The 20052-nt window shown below is 37.8% G+C and overlaps 1 protein-coding gene across 12 annotated transcripts in view; it reads right to left on the bottom strand.

The window, feature by feature from the left end:
- The window catches only part of LOC129750070 (huntingtin-interacting protein 1), an 85125-nt gene that overhangs the window by 14443 nt on the left and 50630 nt on the right, over window positions 1-20052 (bottom strand). For 4 of the 12 annotated variants that reach the window (XM_055745272.1, XM_055745275.1, XM_055745273.1 and 1 more), the window contains exons 2-9: window positions 17208-17909; window positions 10159-10580; window positions 10035-10096; window positions 7423-8154; window positions 4358-4467; window positions 3867-3905; window positions 2380-2893; window positions 189-685 (exon numbers count right to left, since the gene is read on the bottom strand). In XM_055745272.1, the coding sequence (XP_055601247.1) occupies window positions 189-685; window positions 2380-2893; window positions 3867-3905; window positions 4358-4467; window positions 7423-8154; window positions 10035-10096; window positions 10159-10580; window positions 17208-17240 (2409 nt within the window). In that variant the 5' untranslated portion in view covers window positions 17241-17909. The remainder of the gene's footprint in view (window positions 1-188; window positions 686-2379; window positions 2894-3866; window positions 3906-4357; window positions 4468-7422; window positions 8155-10034; window positions 10097-10158; window positions 10581-17207; window positions 17910-20052) is intronic. The other 8 variants (XM_055745269.1, XM_055745270.1, XM_055745276.1 and 5 more) reach the window with 4 other exon arrangements.

The raw sequence follows: 20052 nt of genomic DNA, 5'->3' as shown, positions 1-20052 counted from the left end.
AAATTTAAACTTGAGTATCATGTTTTTAATACTTTTAAGATATTCCTACGAGCTGTTTACTCCTCAGTATCTTGTTTATATTCCCAATTTTTGAGAACAATCTTATCAGTTTTCAACAAAAGCAATGAGAGCATTTTAAAAGTTTTTGGAAATCATACGTTAGCTCAATAACCCTCGAAACACCATACCTGATACTTTTCTTCCATTTCGGTGTACTTGGCCCGCAGCTCGTCCAGCTCGTGGTCCTTCTGCTCGATTACGTTCTTCAAATCCTTCTCGAGCGATTCGAACTCGGCCGTACGCTGCCCGGATTCGGTCTGCAGCCAGACAAGCTGCCCCAGGGTCGATTCCTTCTCGGCCAGTAGCGTATCCTTTTCGCTGGCCAGGGTCGCCACCTTGCCGTCCATTTCGTTCTGGAGCGAATCCAGCCGCAGCAGGTCGTCCTCGTGGATTCGGTTGAATTCCTGCTCCTGGGCGGCCTTGGCTGCTTGCAGATCCACGTGTTGTTGTTGAAGCGATTCGTATTCCGATCGGAGTTGTTCCAGTTTGTCCACCAGTTCTGTACGATGGGGAAAGGGATTAGCAAGGATTCGACTTCGAGTAAGATGGGCCCAGAGTGGGCCATTTTGTGCCCTGGTTATCGTTCTTGATGGTGGCGCTTCTTGAGGAAATTTGATGGATTGTGCTGGGAGAAGTAAGAGTTTTTTATTCGAGGTTTAAAAAAAGGGAGTTTGAACGAATTTTTAAACATTCCCAGCGAACATGAAACCGTATCAGTAATGATAACTTAAGTCGTTATTACAATGGTGTTTCGAACCGCAATTCCAACTGTATAGTGAAAAGATCGTATACAATGTCGTCTGAAGTCAGTTTAAATCGGATATGATAGGCTGTCCGCCATATTTGTAAATTTTGAATAGATTTTGCTCCCGCGCGGGCTTCAAGTGATAAAATCTTCGTCATGTTCTCTCTGCAACCAGCAGGGCATCCAGATGGCTAAAATCAGATGAGAATTGAGAAGTATAGGCCAATGACAGAACTGGAAAATATTGTCGCTGTCAACGATTTGAAGGCTATGAGAGCAAAATTTTGCGCTTAGCATTCTTCCGATAGTGTCCAATTGGTGTTATTTTCGTCGCTTTAGAAAGAAATGAAAGTTATGTATGTATATTGCCTCCACTTTGGTAGGTAAATGCTGTTTTTTCAACTTTCACTCGGTCATTCTATAATGTATATAGAACGTATATCAAAACAGCATAAGAATATAGCTACAAAAATGTTTGCTAGGTTATCTTGTAATGCAACGCTCGTAAAGAGGGCTTGATAAATTGTATTGTATTCCACGCGCAATGCCGATACCAATGTGTTTTCGATCGTTGTTGCAGAGGTGGATGGCCAGTGGTAAAATTAAACCAGATATTTGATAAACATGATTTAGACGATTCGAAATGGCTGTCGTGCAAAGGTGACGGTAGGGTACATTTTAGCCAAAAATGGAAAGGAATTTTGTATCAAAAGTTATTTCAGTATAGTCTATAATCCAAGTTTAATAAGGGCGTTATGAAAATTGGGAGCAAAGCACGGTAAATTTTACATTCGAATATCGCGTTTACATTTCCCCTGAAGATGTTGAAATCGATGGAAAAAGGTTCGGTAACGTGTGTAGAGTTTCAAAACACAATACTAAGCCCACAAACTAAGCCCACAAAAACCCTTATGGTGGATGCTTATGCACTAGAAGATGCCGATAGTCCGAAAGTTCGATACTATCGTGGTGAATATGACGGCAACGATCGTTTTGCTGCCAGTGGCCCGTATTGTGCACCACGCGTCGGGTGACCAGTCGAGTCACCTTACCGTCACGAGACTCCGAAAGTTCTTCCGAAGTGACGTTCCTTACCTAAAGCGACTCCTGGAATCGAGTGACTCGGGTGACTCGCCAACCCACGCGTGGCGCAGGATAAGGGCCAGTATAATCTCCAAAATTTTGTAGGATTAAAACGTGAAAATATAAGTGCTTTGATCTTGTCAGGCCCATAATGTTGTCGACACGAATTTTGATGAAATTTTAAAACTTTAGTTCCCTATCCGAAGCACATACTGGAGTCAGGGCTACGTTGTGAAATTTGCCTAGTCATTCCATACGAATTGCACAACAAGTTTCAGTGGCTCCAGAGAGTATGATAAAATTAAAAAAAAAAAAACTTAACGAAGCACCACATCAAACAACCACGTTTCAAGTGAACTTACAATTAAGATTTGTGTTGAGCGAGTGCGTGAAAATCAAAATCAAGTTTTGGAAAAATATTAAAAATTGCGATACATTATGCAAAACAAGCGAGAGACATTCCAAAAAAATGATAAAATCAACGCTGTTACCTTGCGTCTGCCGGCTCTTCTCGCTGATGCTTTGCTGTAGCGTTTCCTCCTCGCGGCCCTGCTTCTCGGAGCGAATTTGCAGCGCCTCCAACCGGCCCAATACGTCGGCGTATTGGTGGGAAAGCTGCTCCCGCTCGCTCTGCATCTCGCTCAGGCTGTTCTCCAGGGCTCCTTTCTCGGTCTGGAGCAGGTCCCGGTCCGATTGGAACGTGCGCAGCTCTTCGTTGACCCGCTCCAGGCTGATGCGCAGTTCGGCAATTTCCGCCTGCCGATTTGCCTCCATCTCTTCGTACTTACTCTGCAGCGTTTCGTACCGTTCGGTGATGTCTTTCAGTTCTTGCGCTACCGCTTCCTGTTCCTGTTTGGCGGTGCTGGAGCTCTGCTGCAGCTTCTCTTCCACCAGTGACTGTTGCTGTTGCAGTTCCTCTAGCTGAACGCGAATTTCTTCCTTGGATTTGGTTGCGTCTGAAGCCGCCTTCGTGGAGCTTGCCAGCTGCTTGCTTACCTCGCCGTGCTGAGAAAGTTTGGGTTAAGTGCAAATTAATCCGTTATTAGTAAGGTTTTGGGTTCCCATTTCTAGTTACCGTTTCATCTAGCGCTACGGCAATTACTTCCCCCTCCCGTTGACCCATGCAATGCGATACAGCCTTAGTCCAAAGGTAGCTCAGGCAGGTGATCAAACGAATGTTTTTAAGCGAATTTAGAATTTGCGATAAACTTGAATTTAGCGATGAACGAGAGTCCATGTCAGATGATGAAAGTTTTGGGATGGAAACTAATGAAGCCTACTTGGTTTGCTGATAAAGTACCTTATCGAAAAAATAGTTTAAAAATCAATATAAATTCTTATTCTCAATTTTGAATTTGAATTCTGAAACTGAGACTGAATCTTGATTTGAATTTGAATTGTCTCCGAATTTGAATCTGAATTTTGAATCTGGCATCTTAATTTGAAATATGAATCCGAAATCGGAATTCTGAATCTAGATTCAGAATTGATGGGAGAATCGAAGATTTTTTGAAAGGCAGTTCGGCAATCGATTGAATGTGGATTAGAAATGTAAAACGATTTACGTAATTAGACAGCATATTTAAAGATATAGAAAATAGAAAATTTAAGATAGAAATGAGAACTTTGTAATTTTAGATGTAAGCTATTTTTTATCTTTAATTAAAAAAATCTGAAATGTGAATCTTCTTGAATCTGAATTTTCATTCTGAATCCAAATTTTCAATTCATATTATCAATGTTAAGTCATGATTCTTCTTCTTTTTCCTCTTCATATTCTTCTTCTGTTTCTTCGTTTTAGTTTTTTGGCCAGAGAATGAAACTATATAACACCAATTTTCAAATCCTGATTTTAAAATATTATTTTCGTTCATTCTTAATTTTCCTAATTTTTTAAATGAATTTTCGCCCCTTCAACAACTTTTTTGCTACATGATTTCGAGCACTATTTTGTTTTGTTTTTTTTTGTGTCTCAAACCTGTTTGTAGCAACTAATTCGATACTCGAAAAGTTTTGTCTATTGCAGGCGCAAAGTTTGATCATGTTTCCGAATTAAACGGTCGAACCATTTGAACACAAATATGTGGTTAGGTGCACCCCCGGTATTGTCGAGCAGTCAGTCAAGCAGCGAAAAAGTAGCAAAAAAAAGCACACAAAATCAACCAAGTGTAACATAAGAAACAAGATCGACCGGACGAAAGTAAAAGTTTGTGCACGGGAGAGAGTAATTGGGAAAAAATGCATAAGCATGATAAGATTGTTAATCGGCAAATATTTAATCGAAGAAAATAAAATAGAAGCAAAAACAGTAAAACAAATTAAACACCGATAACGTAATCGTGCAGCAGCATGCAAAAAAAGGAAGTTGTTAAATAAATATTTGATAAAAATCAAAATTAGTTAGTAAATTTGTTAGTCAGTTTCTTTTTTGGCAGCAGTTACGTCCAGCAACTCGGGATCTGAACTCACCTGCCGCAGAAGTTTCACGTGCTCGTCCCGTATTTGGGTGTACATGGTCTTCAGCTTTTGGAACTTCTCCTCGCTGGCCTTGGCGCGTTCCTCCTCGGCTTGGGCTTTTTCTGGAAAATGAAAGTAGATTTATAAAAAAGGATTTAAGATTTTCTAGTGTTCAGTTGCTGGTATGATTTTGATCGAATTAATAAAAATTGAGTTGAAAGTAATCAACACTGATTGAAACTTCCGCTATCGAAAAAAATGTTATATTGGATTGAGACTTGAGAATTGTGAAGCTGATTTAGGCTTCTGCTTGTGAGAAAACTGTTGATTGAAATTAAGATTTTTAATAGTTAAAAAACTTGGAAACGAATTGAGATTTCTGCTAGTAAAGAAATATAAAAACATCTGCTAATGAGAAGCATTTACAGCTGATTGAGACTTCTGCTAGACTCAAATTTTAAATCGGATTTCGACTTGCAATAACAAATTAGATTAAAAAAATCTGGTTTATAACTTGAAAACAATGAAGCGAATTGAATCTTCTGATTGTTAGAAAACTGTTATGAGTAGGTTGAAACTTCCACTAAAAAGAAATGGGCACAGCAGATGTAGGCTTCTGCTAGTTTAAAAATGATTAAAGTGGCGTGAGGCTCCTGACCTCTTGAACAAATTTAGACTTCTGGATGGCTTATTTGGAACGAAAAAAAAAACGGATTGATACTTCTGCTTTAAACACGATGAAAACCGACGGATATTTCTGGTGTTTTAAAACGGATTAAGGCTTGAAAAAGTTCTAGCAGATTAAACACTTCTGATTTGGACAGCAAGTTGAGACTTCCGCCAAAAAAAGTTCAGTAATCAGTAACAGCTAGTTCATCCTTGAGCTTATGGGACTTTTACTAGCAAAACCATTCCAGTGTAACGTGATTTCAAAATTAAGTTAAAAATGATCAAAGCTGATTGAGACTTCCGCTTGTGAGAAAACGGGTCTAGCGTATTGAGACTTCTGCAATTGAAAATAAGGAAAGCGGAAAGCAACTTTTAATTGTGAAAAAAAAAAATGTCACAACAGGTTAAGACTTCCGTTTATAAGAAACAGTTACAGCGAATTCAAAGTTATGATAAAGATAGATTAAGGTTTTGGCTGCTATAATGTTAAAATTGTAGTGAGACTACTCTTTGAAAAAAAAGTGTTGAACAAATTGAGGCTAATCAAGTTGGAACAACCATCAACATGAACTAAGAACTCCGATGGCTAGAAAACTATTCAATTTAATTGAGACTTCTGCTAAAAATAAAAATCGTTTACAGCGTCTGAGATTTCCGCTAATTAAACATTGGAAATTCGGATTGAGACTTTTTTTTGTTTGGTTTTGATCACCGCACTTTATTGTGGTCCTTTTTTAATTGATACTTTTCGGTGATTTACGACGAAAATAAAAATGCTGTTTTTACGTTTCGACTTACTGAATATCACCCATCCTCAGAAAAACTATATTTAAATTATAAAGAAATAGAATATAAATTTAACAAAATTTGAAAATTATCAAATCTGATTGGGGCTTCTGTTTGTTAAAAAGTGGTTGAAGCGGATTGAGACCTCTGCTGGTAAAACCTTTGAAAGCAGCAGCTTGATTCATGAAAATTACCATATCTGATTGGTACTTCTAATTGTTAAAAAGGGGTTAAAGCGGATCGAAACTTTTTCTGCTAAAAGTTATGAAAGCAGCAAATTGAAAAATGAATTTTATTAAATCTGATTGGGACTTCTAATTCTTAAAAAGTGGTTGAAGCGGATTGAGACTTCTGCTGCTAAAACTTATGAAAGCAACAAATTGATACTTGAAAATTATCAAATATGATTGGGACTTCTGTTTGTTAAAAAGTGGTTAAAGTGGATTTAGACTTCTGCTGTTAAAACTTATGAAAGCAGCAGCTTGATTCATGAAAATTATCAAATCTGATTGGTACTTCTGTTTGTTAGAAAGTGGTTGAAGCGGATTGAGACTTCTGCTGCTGAAAACTTATGAAAGCAACAGATTGATACTTGAAAATTATCAAATATGATTGGAGCTTCTGTTTGTTAAAAAGTGGTTGAAGCGGATTGAGATTTCTGCTGCTAAAACTTGTGAAAGCAGCAGCTTGATTTATAAAAATTTATAAATCTGATTAATACTTCTAATTGTTAAAGTGGTTAAAGTGGATCAAAACTTCTGCTGCAAAAACTTATGAAAGCAGCTAAATGATACATGGAAATCTAATTGGGACTTCTAATTGTTAAAAAGTGGGTGAAGCGGATTGAGACTTCTGTTGCTAAAACTCATGAAAGCAGCAGATTGATACGTGAAAATTATCAAATCTGATTGAGTTTTCTGTTTGTTAAAAAGTGATTAAATCGGTTTGAGACTTCTGCTGGTAAAACTTAAAAAGGAGACGATTGAAACATGAAAATTATCAAATCTGATTGGGATTCTTGTTTGTTAAAAAGTGGATAAAGCGGATTGAGACTTTTGCTGCTAAAACTTATGAAAGCAGCAAGTTGCATGTTGAAAATGATTAAATCTGATTGAGACTTCTGTTTGTTAAAAAGTGATTAAAGCCGATTGAGATTTCTGCTGCAAAAACTTATGAAAGCAGCAGATTGATACCTGAAAATTATCAAATCTTATTGAGATTTCTGTTTTTTAAGGTGGTTGAAGCGAATTGAGACTTCCGCTTCTTAAAATTTTTGAAAGCAGCAAATTGATTCTTGAAAATGATCAAATTTGATTGAGACTTCTGTTTGTTAAAAAGTGGTTAAAGCGGATTGAGACTTCTGTTGGTAAAATTTATGAAAGCAGTAAATTGATACATGAAATTTATCAAATCGGATTGGGACATCTGTTTGTTAGAAAGTGCTTGAAGCGGATTAAGACTTCTGCTGTAAAAACTTATGAAAGCAGCAGATTGATACAAAAGAAAGTACTTAGCACGTTCGAAAGATTCTCAATACAGAGTTGTCAGTGTTCATTCTCGTCTTCAACGCTTTCAAGATCTTAGACTCTAACAAAATGCACCTTTGAAGCGCGGCTACTTACGTTCCAGGGTGGGTGCCGTTTGGGCCCGCAGTTCCAGCTCCTCCTTCTGGATGCGCAGATTCGACAGCTGTCCCTCGGTGTTGGTTAGCTGCGAGTTGAGTTGCGCAATTTGATCCTCCAGCCGGTGCTGCACATCTCGCTGCTCGATGGTCAAAGATTTGACGTAGTTGGTCGACCGTTCGATCTCCATCTGCAGCTGCCGGATCAGGTCGTCTCGCTCCCGGAGTAGCCGTTCCAGCTCAAGGACCTGATGGTGGGCCTGCTGTTGAAGGTGGTTCTGCTGTTGCTGCACGTGATTTTGCGGCAAATCCGGAATGGGTGGCGCAGCCTCGGTGGTATCTATAAGGCTCTCGGAGATGACCGATTCGGTATCGTCGATGGGGTCGGAGTTGGGCATGATCACTACCGGGGCTTGGTAGTTGCCGAGATCGGACTGTTGTTCGAAGTTTGGCTGCACATCCGGCAGCTTGGGAACCGTGATCAGGTTTACGAAGTACTGCAGGTTCCGGCTCTGGTTGTAGAATGACTTGAGCTGGTGGAAGATGGTGCGGAAACGTTCCCGATGGCCGGTCAGCAGATCCGATGGAAGATTGGCATGAAGCTTGAACATGATTCGTACGACGAAGTCGTACAGCGGGTTGGAGTCCTGGATGCACTGAATCAACGGTGCTAGGCGGCACTGACCGGCCGAGGTCATGGAATTGACGCAGAATGTTGTGATGGAGTTGAAAACTGTAGAACAAAATACAGTGTTAACACTAAACGTACCGGAGGCGGTCAAATGACGGTTTTTGAACTTTAAACGATGATTACGCCTTATATAATTGTTTATTCGCAAATTTAACGACAGGACTATTTTTGTTTTTGAAATGCAAGTATTTTTGCGTTTTTAAATTTTTTTTAAGTGTTACGGTTTTCGAATAACGCATGTGGTATACCTATTCATACCGCGAGCGGTCAAATGACGGCAAACACCGTTTTCGCTAAAACTCCCTTGTTTCTCAACGGATTTCTACCAAATTTATATTTTTGAAAAGCTTATAATTCGACTCAAATATGTTTCTCAGACAATTTTCAGCTACAATCAATAACTTTAAAGTTATTTACAGTACAAGAAAAATTATATGAAAAAACATGCTTCAGGAAAAAGGTTGTAAATCAGTTATTAAGTGCTCGAAAAAAATTTCACTTAGTGCCTGAGAAAGCTGAAGTTAGAAGCTATATGTTGCACATATGGAACATTTTTTTAAAAAATTTCTAAGATCATGGCCACAAAAAATGTAAAAAAGTTGTGTAAAACCCGCACTTTTCAATCAATCAACCGCCAAAGCTGTTCCTGTTACAGTAGAAAATTTTGAAAAAGTGAATTGAAAAGTAGACGTAATTTGTCACATTTTGGCATCTTTAGATTTTTGAAATACGAAATACATAATTTATGACGACTTTTCAAAGGTAGCTGTTTTTCGAACTTTTTATCAATTTGGATTTTCTAAGACAATTCCTACACCTAAGCTCAGCTTTGCACTGGATTTTGAGTACGTTAACGTAAGGTTTAGGCAATAAAACTATATGCAAAAGAAAGCTTATTTCATGCCGGTTCTAGTGGTGTGACTGCATTGGCGGTGCAATGCTTGGCAAAAATATGATAAATAAAACAGTGAACTAGTTTCTGAATTTTGAGAAGTCAGCACAAATTCTTGCTTGGCAGACGGGCGCAGTGGGTGGTAATATCTCAAAGCTATTTTGCACACAAAGACGGATGAAAAGAAACGAAAACACAAACAAGCATTAGCTCAAATTTTCTAGTTTTACTTTCAGAAATATATTTATTATATTTTTGTAAAGCATTGCACCGCCAATGCAGTTAAATCACTAGAACCGGCATGAAATTTGCTTTCTTTTGCATATAGTTTTATTGCCTAAACTATACGTTAACGTACTCAAAATCCAGTGCAAAGCTGAATTTGGGTGTAGGGATTGTCTCAGAAAATCCAGATTCATAAAAAGTTCGCAAAACAACTACCTTTAAAAAGCCGTCAAAAATTATGTATTTAGTATTTCAAAAATCTAAAGATGCCAAAATGTGACAAATTACGTCTACTTTTCAATTCACTTTTTAAAAAATTTCTACTGTTACAGGAACAGCTTTGGCGGTTGATTGATTGAAAAGTACGGGTTTTACACAACTTTTTTACATTTTTTGTGGCCACGATCTTAGAAAATTTTTAAAAAAATGTTCCATGTATGCAACATATAGCTTCTAACTTCAGCTTTCTCAGGCACTAAGTGAATTTTTTTTCGAGCACTTAATAACTGATTTACAACCTTTTTCCTGAAGCATGTTTTTTCATAATTTTTTTCTTGTACTGTAAATAACTTTAAAGTTATTGATTGTAGCTGAAAATTGTCTGAGAAACATATTTGAGTCGAATTATAAGCTTTTCAAAAATATAAATTTGGTAGAAATCGGTTGAGAAACGAGGGAGTTTTAGCGAAAACGGTGTTTGCCGTCATTTGACCGCTCGCGGTATGAATAGGTATATACAAAGTGTTGGTATGTTTAGTGTTAAAGTAGGAATGTTTAACAACAGAAAATGTCTCCGTAAACTTACTTGTGGCCTGAAGACCAATAATGTCATCTAGGTAATCGAAAATTTCTACCGCTAACTGGAAGCTGTAAAACATAATTGGATTAAAAATCACCTCAAAACGTAGGCTTAACCTCCTCAAACTTACTAGAAGTTTATATCACCGCCCCCGATTTGGTCCAGCTCCCCGGGCTTCAGCGCCAAACTACCCGGTATCCGGGGATTCCGGTCGTGGAACTCCAGCTTGGTCACCAGCAGCTTGGTGTAGTGCTTGATGCAGATCCCGTAGCCATCGTTCAGATGGCCCCACAGCTTCCCGGCCTCCAGCAGCATTCCCCGGTGCCGCATCGAGTGCTGGCAGCAGTGCGGGTGACCCTCCCGCAGGATCTTGTGCAGCAGATGGCAGAACTTCCAGGCCACTATCCGGTTGTCCTGTATCGGTTGCCGGATCGCGATGGCCCAGAACGCGTGCCCGCCCTTGCTGTGGAACGTGCCGATGATGGTGGCCCGCACGTGCTTGACCTTGATCGGCATCTCCACGCTGCTGAGCGCCTTGGAGATGCTCATGGTCTGAATTTTTTGGATTTGAAGAAAGGAAGAATGGTTCATTTTTTGGGAATAATCAATGATTTTAAGAATAAATAGTTGGTGCTGGTGCAAGTTGTTAGTAGGACGTTTGCAACAAAATCATTAGGACAATTTTTTATTTTTTGATGGTTTTATAAAGGGTTTTTAATGGGTTTAAGTTTCTATTCAGTATCTTTCCATTATTTTTTTCATTTAAGTTTTAAAAAATGTGAGGGATTTAATATACAAGGATGAACACATAAATATAGGGTGAGAATACGCAATCCAGTCCAAGTCCAAGTCCAAGTACAAGTCCAAATCCAAGTCCAAGATTCAGGATCCAACTTTCAAGTCCAAGTCCAAGTTCAGGTTCAGGTTCAGGTTCAAGATCAAGATCGGAAGGATCGAAGATCCGAGTTGAGGTCTAAGTCCAGGATCGAAGATCCAAATTGATGTTTAAGTCCAAGTCCAAGTTCAGGTACAAGTTCAAGATCGAAGAGAATGAAGACTGAAGTTGAAATCCAAGTCCAAGTCCCAGATCGAAGATCTGAATTCAAATCCAAGTCCAATTAGAAGTCCAAGTCCAAGTCCAAGTCCAAATCCAAGTCCAAGTCCAAGCTGATGTCCAAGTCCAAGTCCAAGTCCAAGGCCAAGTCCAAGTTGAACTCCACGTTCAACTCCAAGTGTAAATCCAAGTCCAAGTCCAAGTCCAGGTTCATGTTCAAGATCGACGGGATCGAAGGTTCAAGTTGAAGTCCAAGTTCATGTTCAGGTTCATGTTCAAGATCGAAGGGATCGAAGATCCAAGTTGAAGTCCAAGTCCAAGTCCAAGTTCAAGTTTAAGTCCAAGTTCAAGTTCATGTTCAGGTTCATGTTCAAGATCGAAGGGATCGAAGATCCAAGTTGAAGTCCAAGTTCAAGTCCATGTCTAAGTACAGGTCCAGAGGTTCATGTCCAGGTTCATGTTCAAGATCGACGGGACCGAAGATTCAAGTTGAAGTCCAAGTCCAAGTCCAAGTTCATGTTCAGGTTCATGTTCAAGATCGATGGGATCGAAGATTCAATTTGAAGTCCAAGTCCAAGTCCAAGAGCTAAGTCCAAGATTCAAGATTCAACCCGCCAGATCCAAGATTTAAGTTCCAAGTTCCAGGATCCAAGAGCCAAGATCCAAAATTAAAGTCCAAGTTGAAGTCTATGTTAGACTAGTACTCAGTTTCAAGTATTCCAACCTGGACTTGGCCTTTGATTTGAACTTGGTTTTGATTTGAACTTGACATGGATTGAACTCAGATTTGAACTTGAACTCAAACATGGACTCAGACTTAAACTCGGACTTTGACTTGAACTTGGATTTTGACTGTTACTCGGTCCAAGTCCAAGTCCAAGATTAAGTCCAAGTCCAAGTTCATGTTCAGGTTCATGTTCAAGATCAACGGGATCGAAGATTCAAGTTGAAGTCCAAATCCAAGTCCAAGTTCATGTTCAGGTTCATGTTCAAGATCGAAGAGATCGAAGATTCAAGTTGAAGTCCAAGTCCAAGTCCAAGTCCAAGCCTAAGCCCAAGTCCAAGTCCGAGTCCGAGTCCGAGTCCAAGTCCAAGTCCAAATCCCAACCCAAGTCCAAGTCCAAATCCCAACCTAAGTCCAAGTGAAAGTCCAAGTCCAAGTCCAAGTTCAAATTCAAGTCCAAGTCCAAGAGCTTAGTCCACTTTCAAGTTCAATTCTAGATCCAAGTCCAACTCCAAGTCATAGTCCAGATCCAAGTCCAAGTTCAACTCCAAGTCCAAGATTGAAGAGATCGAAGACCCAAGTTGAATTCCATGTCCAAGTCCAAGATCCAAGTCCAAGTCCAAATCCAATTCCAAGTTCAAGTCCAAGATCCAAGTCCAAGATCCAAGTCCAAGATCCAAGATCCAACTTTCTAGTTCAAGTCCAAGTCCATGTTCATGTGAAAGTTTTAGATCGAAAGGATCGAAGATCCAAGTTGAAGTCCATGTCCAAGCTCAGGATCGAAGAGATCGAAGATCCAAATTGATGTCCAAGTCCAAGTCCAAATCCAAATCCAAATTCAAATCCAAATCCCAACCCAAGTCCAAGTCCAAATCCCAACCCAAATCCCAACCCAAGTCCAAGTCAAAGTCAAAGTTCAAGTCCAAGTCCAAGTCCAAGTCCAAGTCCAAGTCCAAGTCCAAGTCCAAGTCCAAGTCCAAGTCCAAGTCCAAGTCCAAGTCCAAGTCCAAGTCCAAGTCCAAGTCCAAGTCCAAGTCCAAGTCCAAGTCCAAGTCCAAGTCCAAGTCCAAGTCCAAGTCCAAGTCCAAGTCCAAGTCCAAGTCCAAGTCCAAGTCCAAGTCCAAGTCCAAGTCCAAGTCCAAGTCCAAGTCCAAGTCCAAGTCCAAGTCCAAGTCCAAGTCCAAGTCCAAGTCCAAGTCCAAGTCCAAGTCCAAGTCCAAGTCCAAGTCCAAGTCCAAGTCCAAGTCCAAGTCCAAGTCCAAGTCCAAGTCCAAGTCCAAGTCCAAGTCCAAGTCCAAGTCCAAGTCCAAGTCCAAGTCCAAGTCCAATTCCAAGTCCAAGTCCAATTCCAAGTCCAAGTCCAATTCCAAGTCCAAGTTTGGGGTAAAGTTCAAGATCGAAGGGATCAAAGATCCAAATCCAAGTCCAAGTACAGTTCAAGTCCGAAATCCACGATCCAAGTTTTTGATGGGACGAATCATCCAATAGGATGAAAATCCCTGAAAAAAAAGATCCAAGTTCAAGTCGAAGTTTATGTTCAAGTTCAAGTCCATGTCCAAGTCCAAGTCCAGGTCCAGGTCCAGGTCCAGGTCCAGGTCCAGGTCCAGGTCCAGGTCCAGGTCCAGGTCCAGGTCCAAGTCCAAGTCCAAGTCCAATTCCAATTCCACTTCCACTTCCACTTCCAAGTCCAAGTCCAAGTTTAGGTTCAAGTTCAAGATCGAAGGGATCAAAGATCCAAGACCAAGTCCAAGTCCAAAATCCAAGATCCAAGTTTTTGATGGGATAAATCATCCAATAGAATGAAAATCCCTGAAAAAAATAGATCCAAGTTCAAGTCAAAGTTCATGTTGAAATCCAAGTCTATGACCAGGTCCAAGTCCAGGTCCAGGTTCAGGTCCAAGTCCAAGTCCAAGTCCAAGTCCAAGATTCAACTTCTAAGTCCAAGTCCAAGTCCAAACCCAAGCCCAAGTGCAAGTCCAAGTCCAAGTCCAAGTTCAAGTCCAAGTCCAAGTCCAAGTTCAAATTCAAGTTCAAGTCTAAGTCCAAGTCCAATTCCAATTCCACTTCCAAGTCCAAGTTCAGGTTCAAGTTCAAGATCGAAGGGATCAAAGATCCAAGTCAAAGTTCAACTCCAAGATTCAAGATCCAAGCCACAAGATCCAAGATCCAAGTTCCAAGTTCCAGGATCCAAGAACCAAGATCCAAAATTATAGTCCAATTTGAAGTCTATGTTGGACTAGTACTCAATTTCAAGTACTCCAACCTGGACTTGGCCTTTGATTTGAACTTGGTCTTGATTTGAACTTGACATGGATTGAACTATGATTTGGACTTGTACTTAGTGTTTTATTCCTTTCTATGATCTTGGTCTATGTTAAAAATTCTGATCTAGGATCTAGAGTCAGTGAAAATCTGTACTTGGAATTGAATCTGGACCTGAATCTAAACCTAAACCAAACTTAAGACCTGGATCTGGGTCTAAATCTGGAATCAAAACCATACAAAGTCGATTTGCACCATGGATTTTATAGACTTCATAACCTTATTCATTTGAAGATAAACCTTAATCAGGATTTGAACACTAACCAAGACTTGAAAAACAACCCTGAACAAGGACAGAAGATTGGAGTTGAAATGTTAGGGTTTAACCTAATAATGCATGACTTTTTTTAAATGTGAATATCAGCTATTGGTTCATTGAAATAATAACATTTTAATTCAAATAACACGTCACAACAGGTTTGAAGTCGTTATTATGAGTATTATAAAAGTTATGGCCAATCAAAGTTGAAAAATAACTTTTGAAATTCTTAATTAATTACAATACGATTTTGCCAATTTCTTCCAAACCTTGATAATTCAGTGCAGGAAGGTGTTTCTGATTGATTGAGATTAAAAAATTGGTTAGAATTTGCAAATCTGAAGAAATAACAACGATTTTCCAAAAACTACTTTTTTCAAAAAAATAAATAAATTTGATTTTTGCAATTTTTCCGCATACTTTGTTCGATATCTCACACATACATTAGAATATCGCAACAAAAATACCATGGACTGATTTCTTTTAATCTCTAGAATATTTTTTGTGAATACATCACTCAAAAATTTCCACGCGTTTTCGAGATATTTGGATTTTGATTAGTGTTGTTTTAAAACAACACTATGCATTAAAAGGTTAAGATAGTTGGATTGGAACGTGGGCTTGGCGTTTTAGAATTTAGAACCTGAAGACTTTCGGAAACAACTCGAATCAATATGTGAACCCTGACCTATTTAGACCCTGGACCTGGAACCAAACTAGGACATGAGTTGGGCCCGGTAATGAACCTGGAGTAGGACTTGGACGAACAATACTTTAACCTTATAAAGGATTTCAAATTCCTCTAGTACCTGGGCCTACATCAAGCATTAGTTCTGACTCCAGATCTGGACTTAATCATAAAATTCACACTGGACTAGACCTTGTTTTTGACCAGGAAATGGACCTGAAGCAGATCGTAGGCTATGCTGGAGATCTTCACTGGGGCTAAAATTTGAAATCGAGCATCATAGATCCTTAACTAAACGTTGACATAAAAAGTTCTGGGACTTGATCAGAACTTATATCTAGACTTAAACATAGACCCGGTGAAAGATTTAGATTTGGTATTCAAGAATATTGGGCCGTCGGGTTTTAGGCACTTGAACTTGGTTCGGTCCTCAACCCTAAGACGTTAGGAATTAACGATTCTGGACGTTGCGCAGATTAAACTAGGCCTGAAAAAACCTGGAACACAATTTGAAAGTTGAAGATCAGCACTGAGGCTTAAACTTTGTGAAACTTGGACATGGACCTCGACCTAGTTCTGAGACTTGAGTGTAGTTCCGAGTACTTCAAGTCATTTGAATATGCATCTTGTGCCGGAATGGAACCTAAAACTGAGTTTTACACTGGACCTGAACCTTTATCTAAACCAAAAACTTGAATCAGGATTAGAACTCTAACCTATACCTACAACCTGTACAAGGATTTGGACTTTGAAGTTTTGAGCTTTGGGTTTTAGAAACTCGAAATTGGATCTTGGTGCGAACTTTTAGGCTTTAGGACTGAACGACTTTTGTTCGTGGAACCTTCCTTGGCAAAGATTTGGACTGACATCTGATACTGAATTTGAACCTGAAATTGAAACTTAATCTGAAAAAAAAACAAACTTCGATCAAGTATATAATTGTAAATTGGGCAACCTCGAACTTTGACTAGGATTTGGATTTGGACAAGAACTTGAACTGGGACTCGACTTGGATTGAATTTTTGGTTTGGACTTGGACGTGCACTCGAACTTGGAGATAAACTTAGGCCTGGACTAGAGTTCTTCTTTTTCTTCTTCTAACACCAACATGGCCAAAACTAGTATACATCCTGGAAAATAAAAAAAAATGCGTTCATCATTTTTCTTTTCAACATAGTATTTGGTACATAGAATATGCATTGCAGATACTACTACGACCAGGTTAACAATGTAATGAAAAATGCTGAAGAAAAAAGGAACAAGAGAAGAATAAAGCGTGGAATTCCCTGCCAAACGTTTCATATGATTATATAGGGCAAAACTTCCAAAGTTTGACGCTTATTCAAACAGGTAATCCAATTTGCAGACGACAGGGATTTGAATGATTCTTTTCTCTTGCAGATGTTTTGTTTATCACAATGCATTGCGACCATTGCAATGGTCACTTCTATCCTAACACGTATCTCGAAAAAGAAGCGTCGAAACAGATAAATATCATTGAATTTTCACGAAAAAAAAACAATTGAGAAAATCTCGTCGACGAAAAAAAAAACACTTTCGTTTTCGATCAGGGCTTGCTGCGATCTCTAAACTTAGGCATTGGCTAAAGTTAGGATTTAAACTTGAACATCGATTTGGGTTTGGACTAAAAAATGGATAGTTTTTTGGACCTGAACTTAAACTTTGATTTGGACTTCACCATGAATTAAGACTTGGACTTAAGTTTGATCTTAAACTAGGACTCGAGCTCGGACTTGGACTTGAGCTCAGATTTGGACTCAAACACAAAATAATCTTTAAAAAATCCATTAAAAAAAACAAATTTAGTAAAAAATTGTGAACGATCAGATCAAGGATTTAAAAAAAAATCAACCAGCCAAAAAGGAGATAAGAGAGGAAAGAATAATAAAAATTTGCTTGGAAGAGAGAATACAAGAAAGCAAATGATGAAATATTTAAAAACATAAAATTAGTTCATAATGATTCAATTATGTTCTTTGATTTATTTGATTTTTTTCAAAATTTCAGTTCAGTTTTCATCCCAGTAGTTTTTCTTATTAGAGTTAGGTATGAAGATTTTTTTTCAAAACTCGATGACATGAATCCCCTTTGCTGTTTTTTTTTCGACTTACCAGATTGTAATATTCTTTATCAGTCAGCGACATCTTGGCAAAGCAAATGCGTTATTAAAATACTAAAACAGTGGTCTAATACTTTGATTTCGGAATTAAAAGCTTTCACTAACGGAAAATTCACTTATAACGAAGTTTAGTTTTTTTTTTCTCTAGATCAACTAGTGTTTGTTATTTACAATCGAATTAGATGGCAACTATTGTTCTATCAAAAATACACTTAACAAAATAGCACTTTGATTTTGGGACAACCTGCCAGCGGCGGAGTTTCGTTGATTTGTTTCAAACTTTTTCCTTTCCTTAAACTATCTTTGATTTTGCTCGCCCAACTTTGTAAGCTAAACGAGATTAATTGGCACCGTTGCGCGACTTTGTTGAATCGTGTTTCGTTACACAGCTTTCGTAACTTTTGGACTTATGTATCTATGTTTTGTTGATGCCGTCCGAAAAGTTAACATGTTTGATTGACACTCTACGGACTGTTGCCTCTGATGCTGATGCTGATCTGCATTTGTCGAAGTTGGCAACCGGGTTGCCTGCCAGTGCTAGTTAATTGATTAGTGTCGCGAATAGCCGCTCTTTTTGTGGTTTGGTGGTTTCGATTAAGCCCTAGCAGCTGATCGAATTATTTTTCGAATCGCACACCAAAAACAATCATTCACAGTTGGTTAGCCCAGAGAGGTGGTGCCCTCATCATGCAATCTGTAATGAGATAATAGAGAAGGAGAGCGGAAAAAGTGCAGGAAATTGGGGAAAAAGGTGCAGGAAAAATTGGACAAGGCGAGAGAGGAAGGTAAAATTGATAACATTAGATAAGAGACTAAAATGTGTAACGCTGGTACTTTGGCGGTACGAAAAAAAAACGACGACGAAGACAGTTCAAAACAATCACCTTATCGAGTGGCGAAATGACGGATGATTGCAAAGTGAATTGTCCTTTTTTTCAAGAAAACAAAAATTGTTTGTTATTTTTTCTGGAAACTGAATATTTTTACCGAACAAATTCTGAAAGCTTTTGCTATACATTTAGGAGGAAAAGACAATTCAATCTCATTAAGGTTTAAATCTGATTAATATAAATTTCTGGTAACCCTAAACATACTATTGTAGGATTGAAAATAATTGCAGATCAAATTTTTGAACAACTCTGAAATCAGTAACTTCCTGCTTAAAAAACTTTAAACTGATTTTTTTGTATCTCTGTTTTATAAAATAGTTTTGGATAAATTTGGGGTCTAGAATTCGAATCTTTTGTCAGACGAGACTTCAAATGTTGACTGAGATTTTAACTAAGAACATTTTGGTTTAATGCTTTCTTAAAACTCCCATATTTCACTGAAGATAGAAAAATAAACATGAAACATAAAATCACACGTTTTTCTAAAATGTCAAAATTACTCTAAAAGTTGAATATTGAGTGAAAACCTTCAATGAAAATATCTTAATAATATTTCACAGTTTTACCAAAAAAAGTATATAAATTGTTAACACTTAGATCACCAAGGTCCATCCCCGAAAATAAAATCACCAAGGTCCAGGATTGTCGGTATCAAACAGCTGTAGATTTGCAACCATTGAACCAACTTTCACAAGCAAAGTCTTGTTTAATTACTTCAAGTGTTTAGTTTTAGTTTGTTAAACTAAATGTTCCTTAAAATCGAAGAATTTTAAGTGTTATATCAAAATGTAGCGGGAACTTTTTTTTTTTGAAGACTTACCTCGACTTCGCCAATTTATTTCAACGGTTCAGCTCTTCGTAAAAAATGATCAAAAATGCTTAGCATATGACTCATGGCATGAGTTCTCAACTTTCTGATTGTGTCATTACTTTTGAATTTTCAACTGTACATAAGTTTAAAAAAATCATGTAAACGACGTTGTTTTGAAACCAAAAAGTCAGTCAAATGGTAAAACTAAAGAAAAAATAAAAATTACAATAAACACGAAAGTGAAAATATTACAAATAACGACAAAAAAAGAAAAAAAATATAAATTATTAAAACTACACAAATAACAAAATGTTTCGTTTTGTGTACAACTTGGCGCAATTAGCTTGTTATACCAATCATCAAAGCGTAGTTGATTTTTTCGCATTCAACTATAAATATAGTAGACTCAACTACAAACGTAGGATTGGTCTTGGGCAATCAACTATGAATATAGTGGATTCAACTGAAAATATGATAAATTCAACTTTAATTGTATGATTGATTTTAGCCGTTCAACTATAAATATATTTGATTCAAGTACAAACTGCTGATTGACATTACACAATCAACTATGTAATGGTATGATGGATTCAACTACAATTTTATGATTAATTTTAGGCATTCAACTATAAATATAATAGATTCAACTATACATTCCTGGTTGACCTCTCCCGTTTAACTATAAATATGATTGATTCAATTGTAATGGTATAATTTATTCAACTGTAAACATAATGAATTCAACTACAATTGTATGATGGATTTTAGGCATTCAACTATAAATATATTTAATTCAACTACAAGCTGCTGATTTATGTAACGCAATCAACTATGAATATAATAGAACCAACTTTAATGGTATAATTGATTCAACTGTAAATATGATAAATTCAACTGCAATTGTATGATTGATTTTAGCCATCGAACATTAAATATAATATATTCAACTATACATTTGTGGTTAACCTCTAATAGTTAACTATAAATTGTTGTGGTGTAGTCAATTGTCAATATGATAGATTCAACTGAAATTGTATGATTGATTCTAGGTATTGAACTATTAATATAGTAAATTCAACTATATTTTTATAACTGATTGTGTGATACTTGAATAAAACACATACACATCCAAACAC

Source organism: Uranotaenia lowii, chromosome 2, assembly GCF_029784155.1.
Source record: "Uranotaenia lowii strain MFRU-FL chromosome 2, ASM2978415v1, whole genome shotgun sequence".
NCBI lineage: Eukaryota > Metazoa > Arthropoda > Insecta > Diptera > Culicidae > Uranotaenia > Uranotaenia lowii.
The sequence above is the reverse complement of the archived record's forward strand: the minus strand, read 5'-3'. Positions and strand labels throughout refer to the sequence as shown.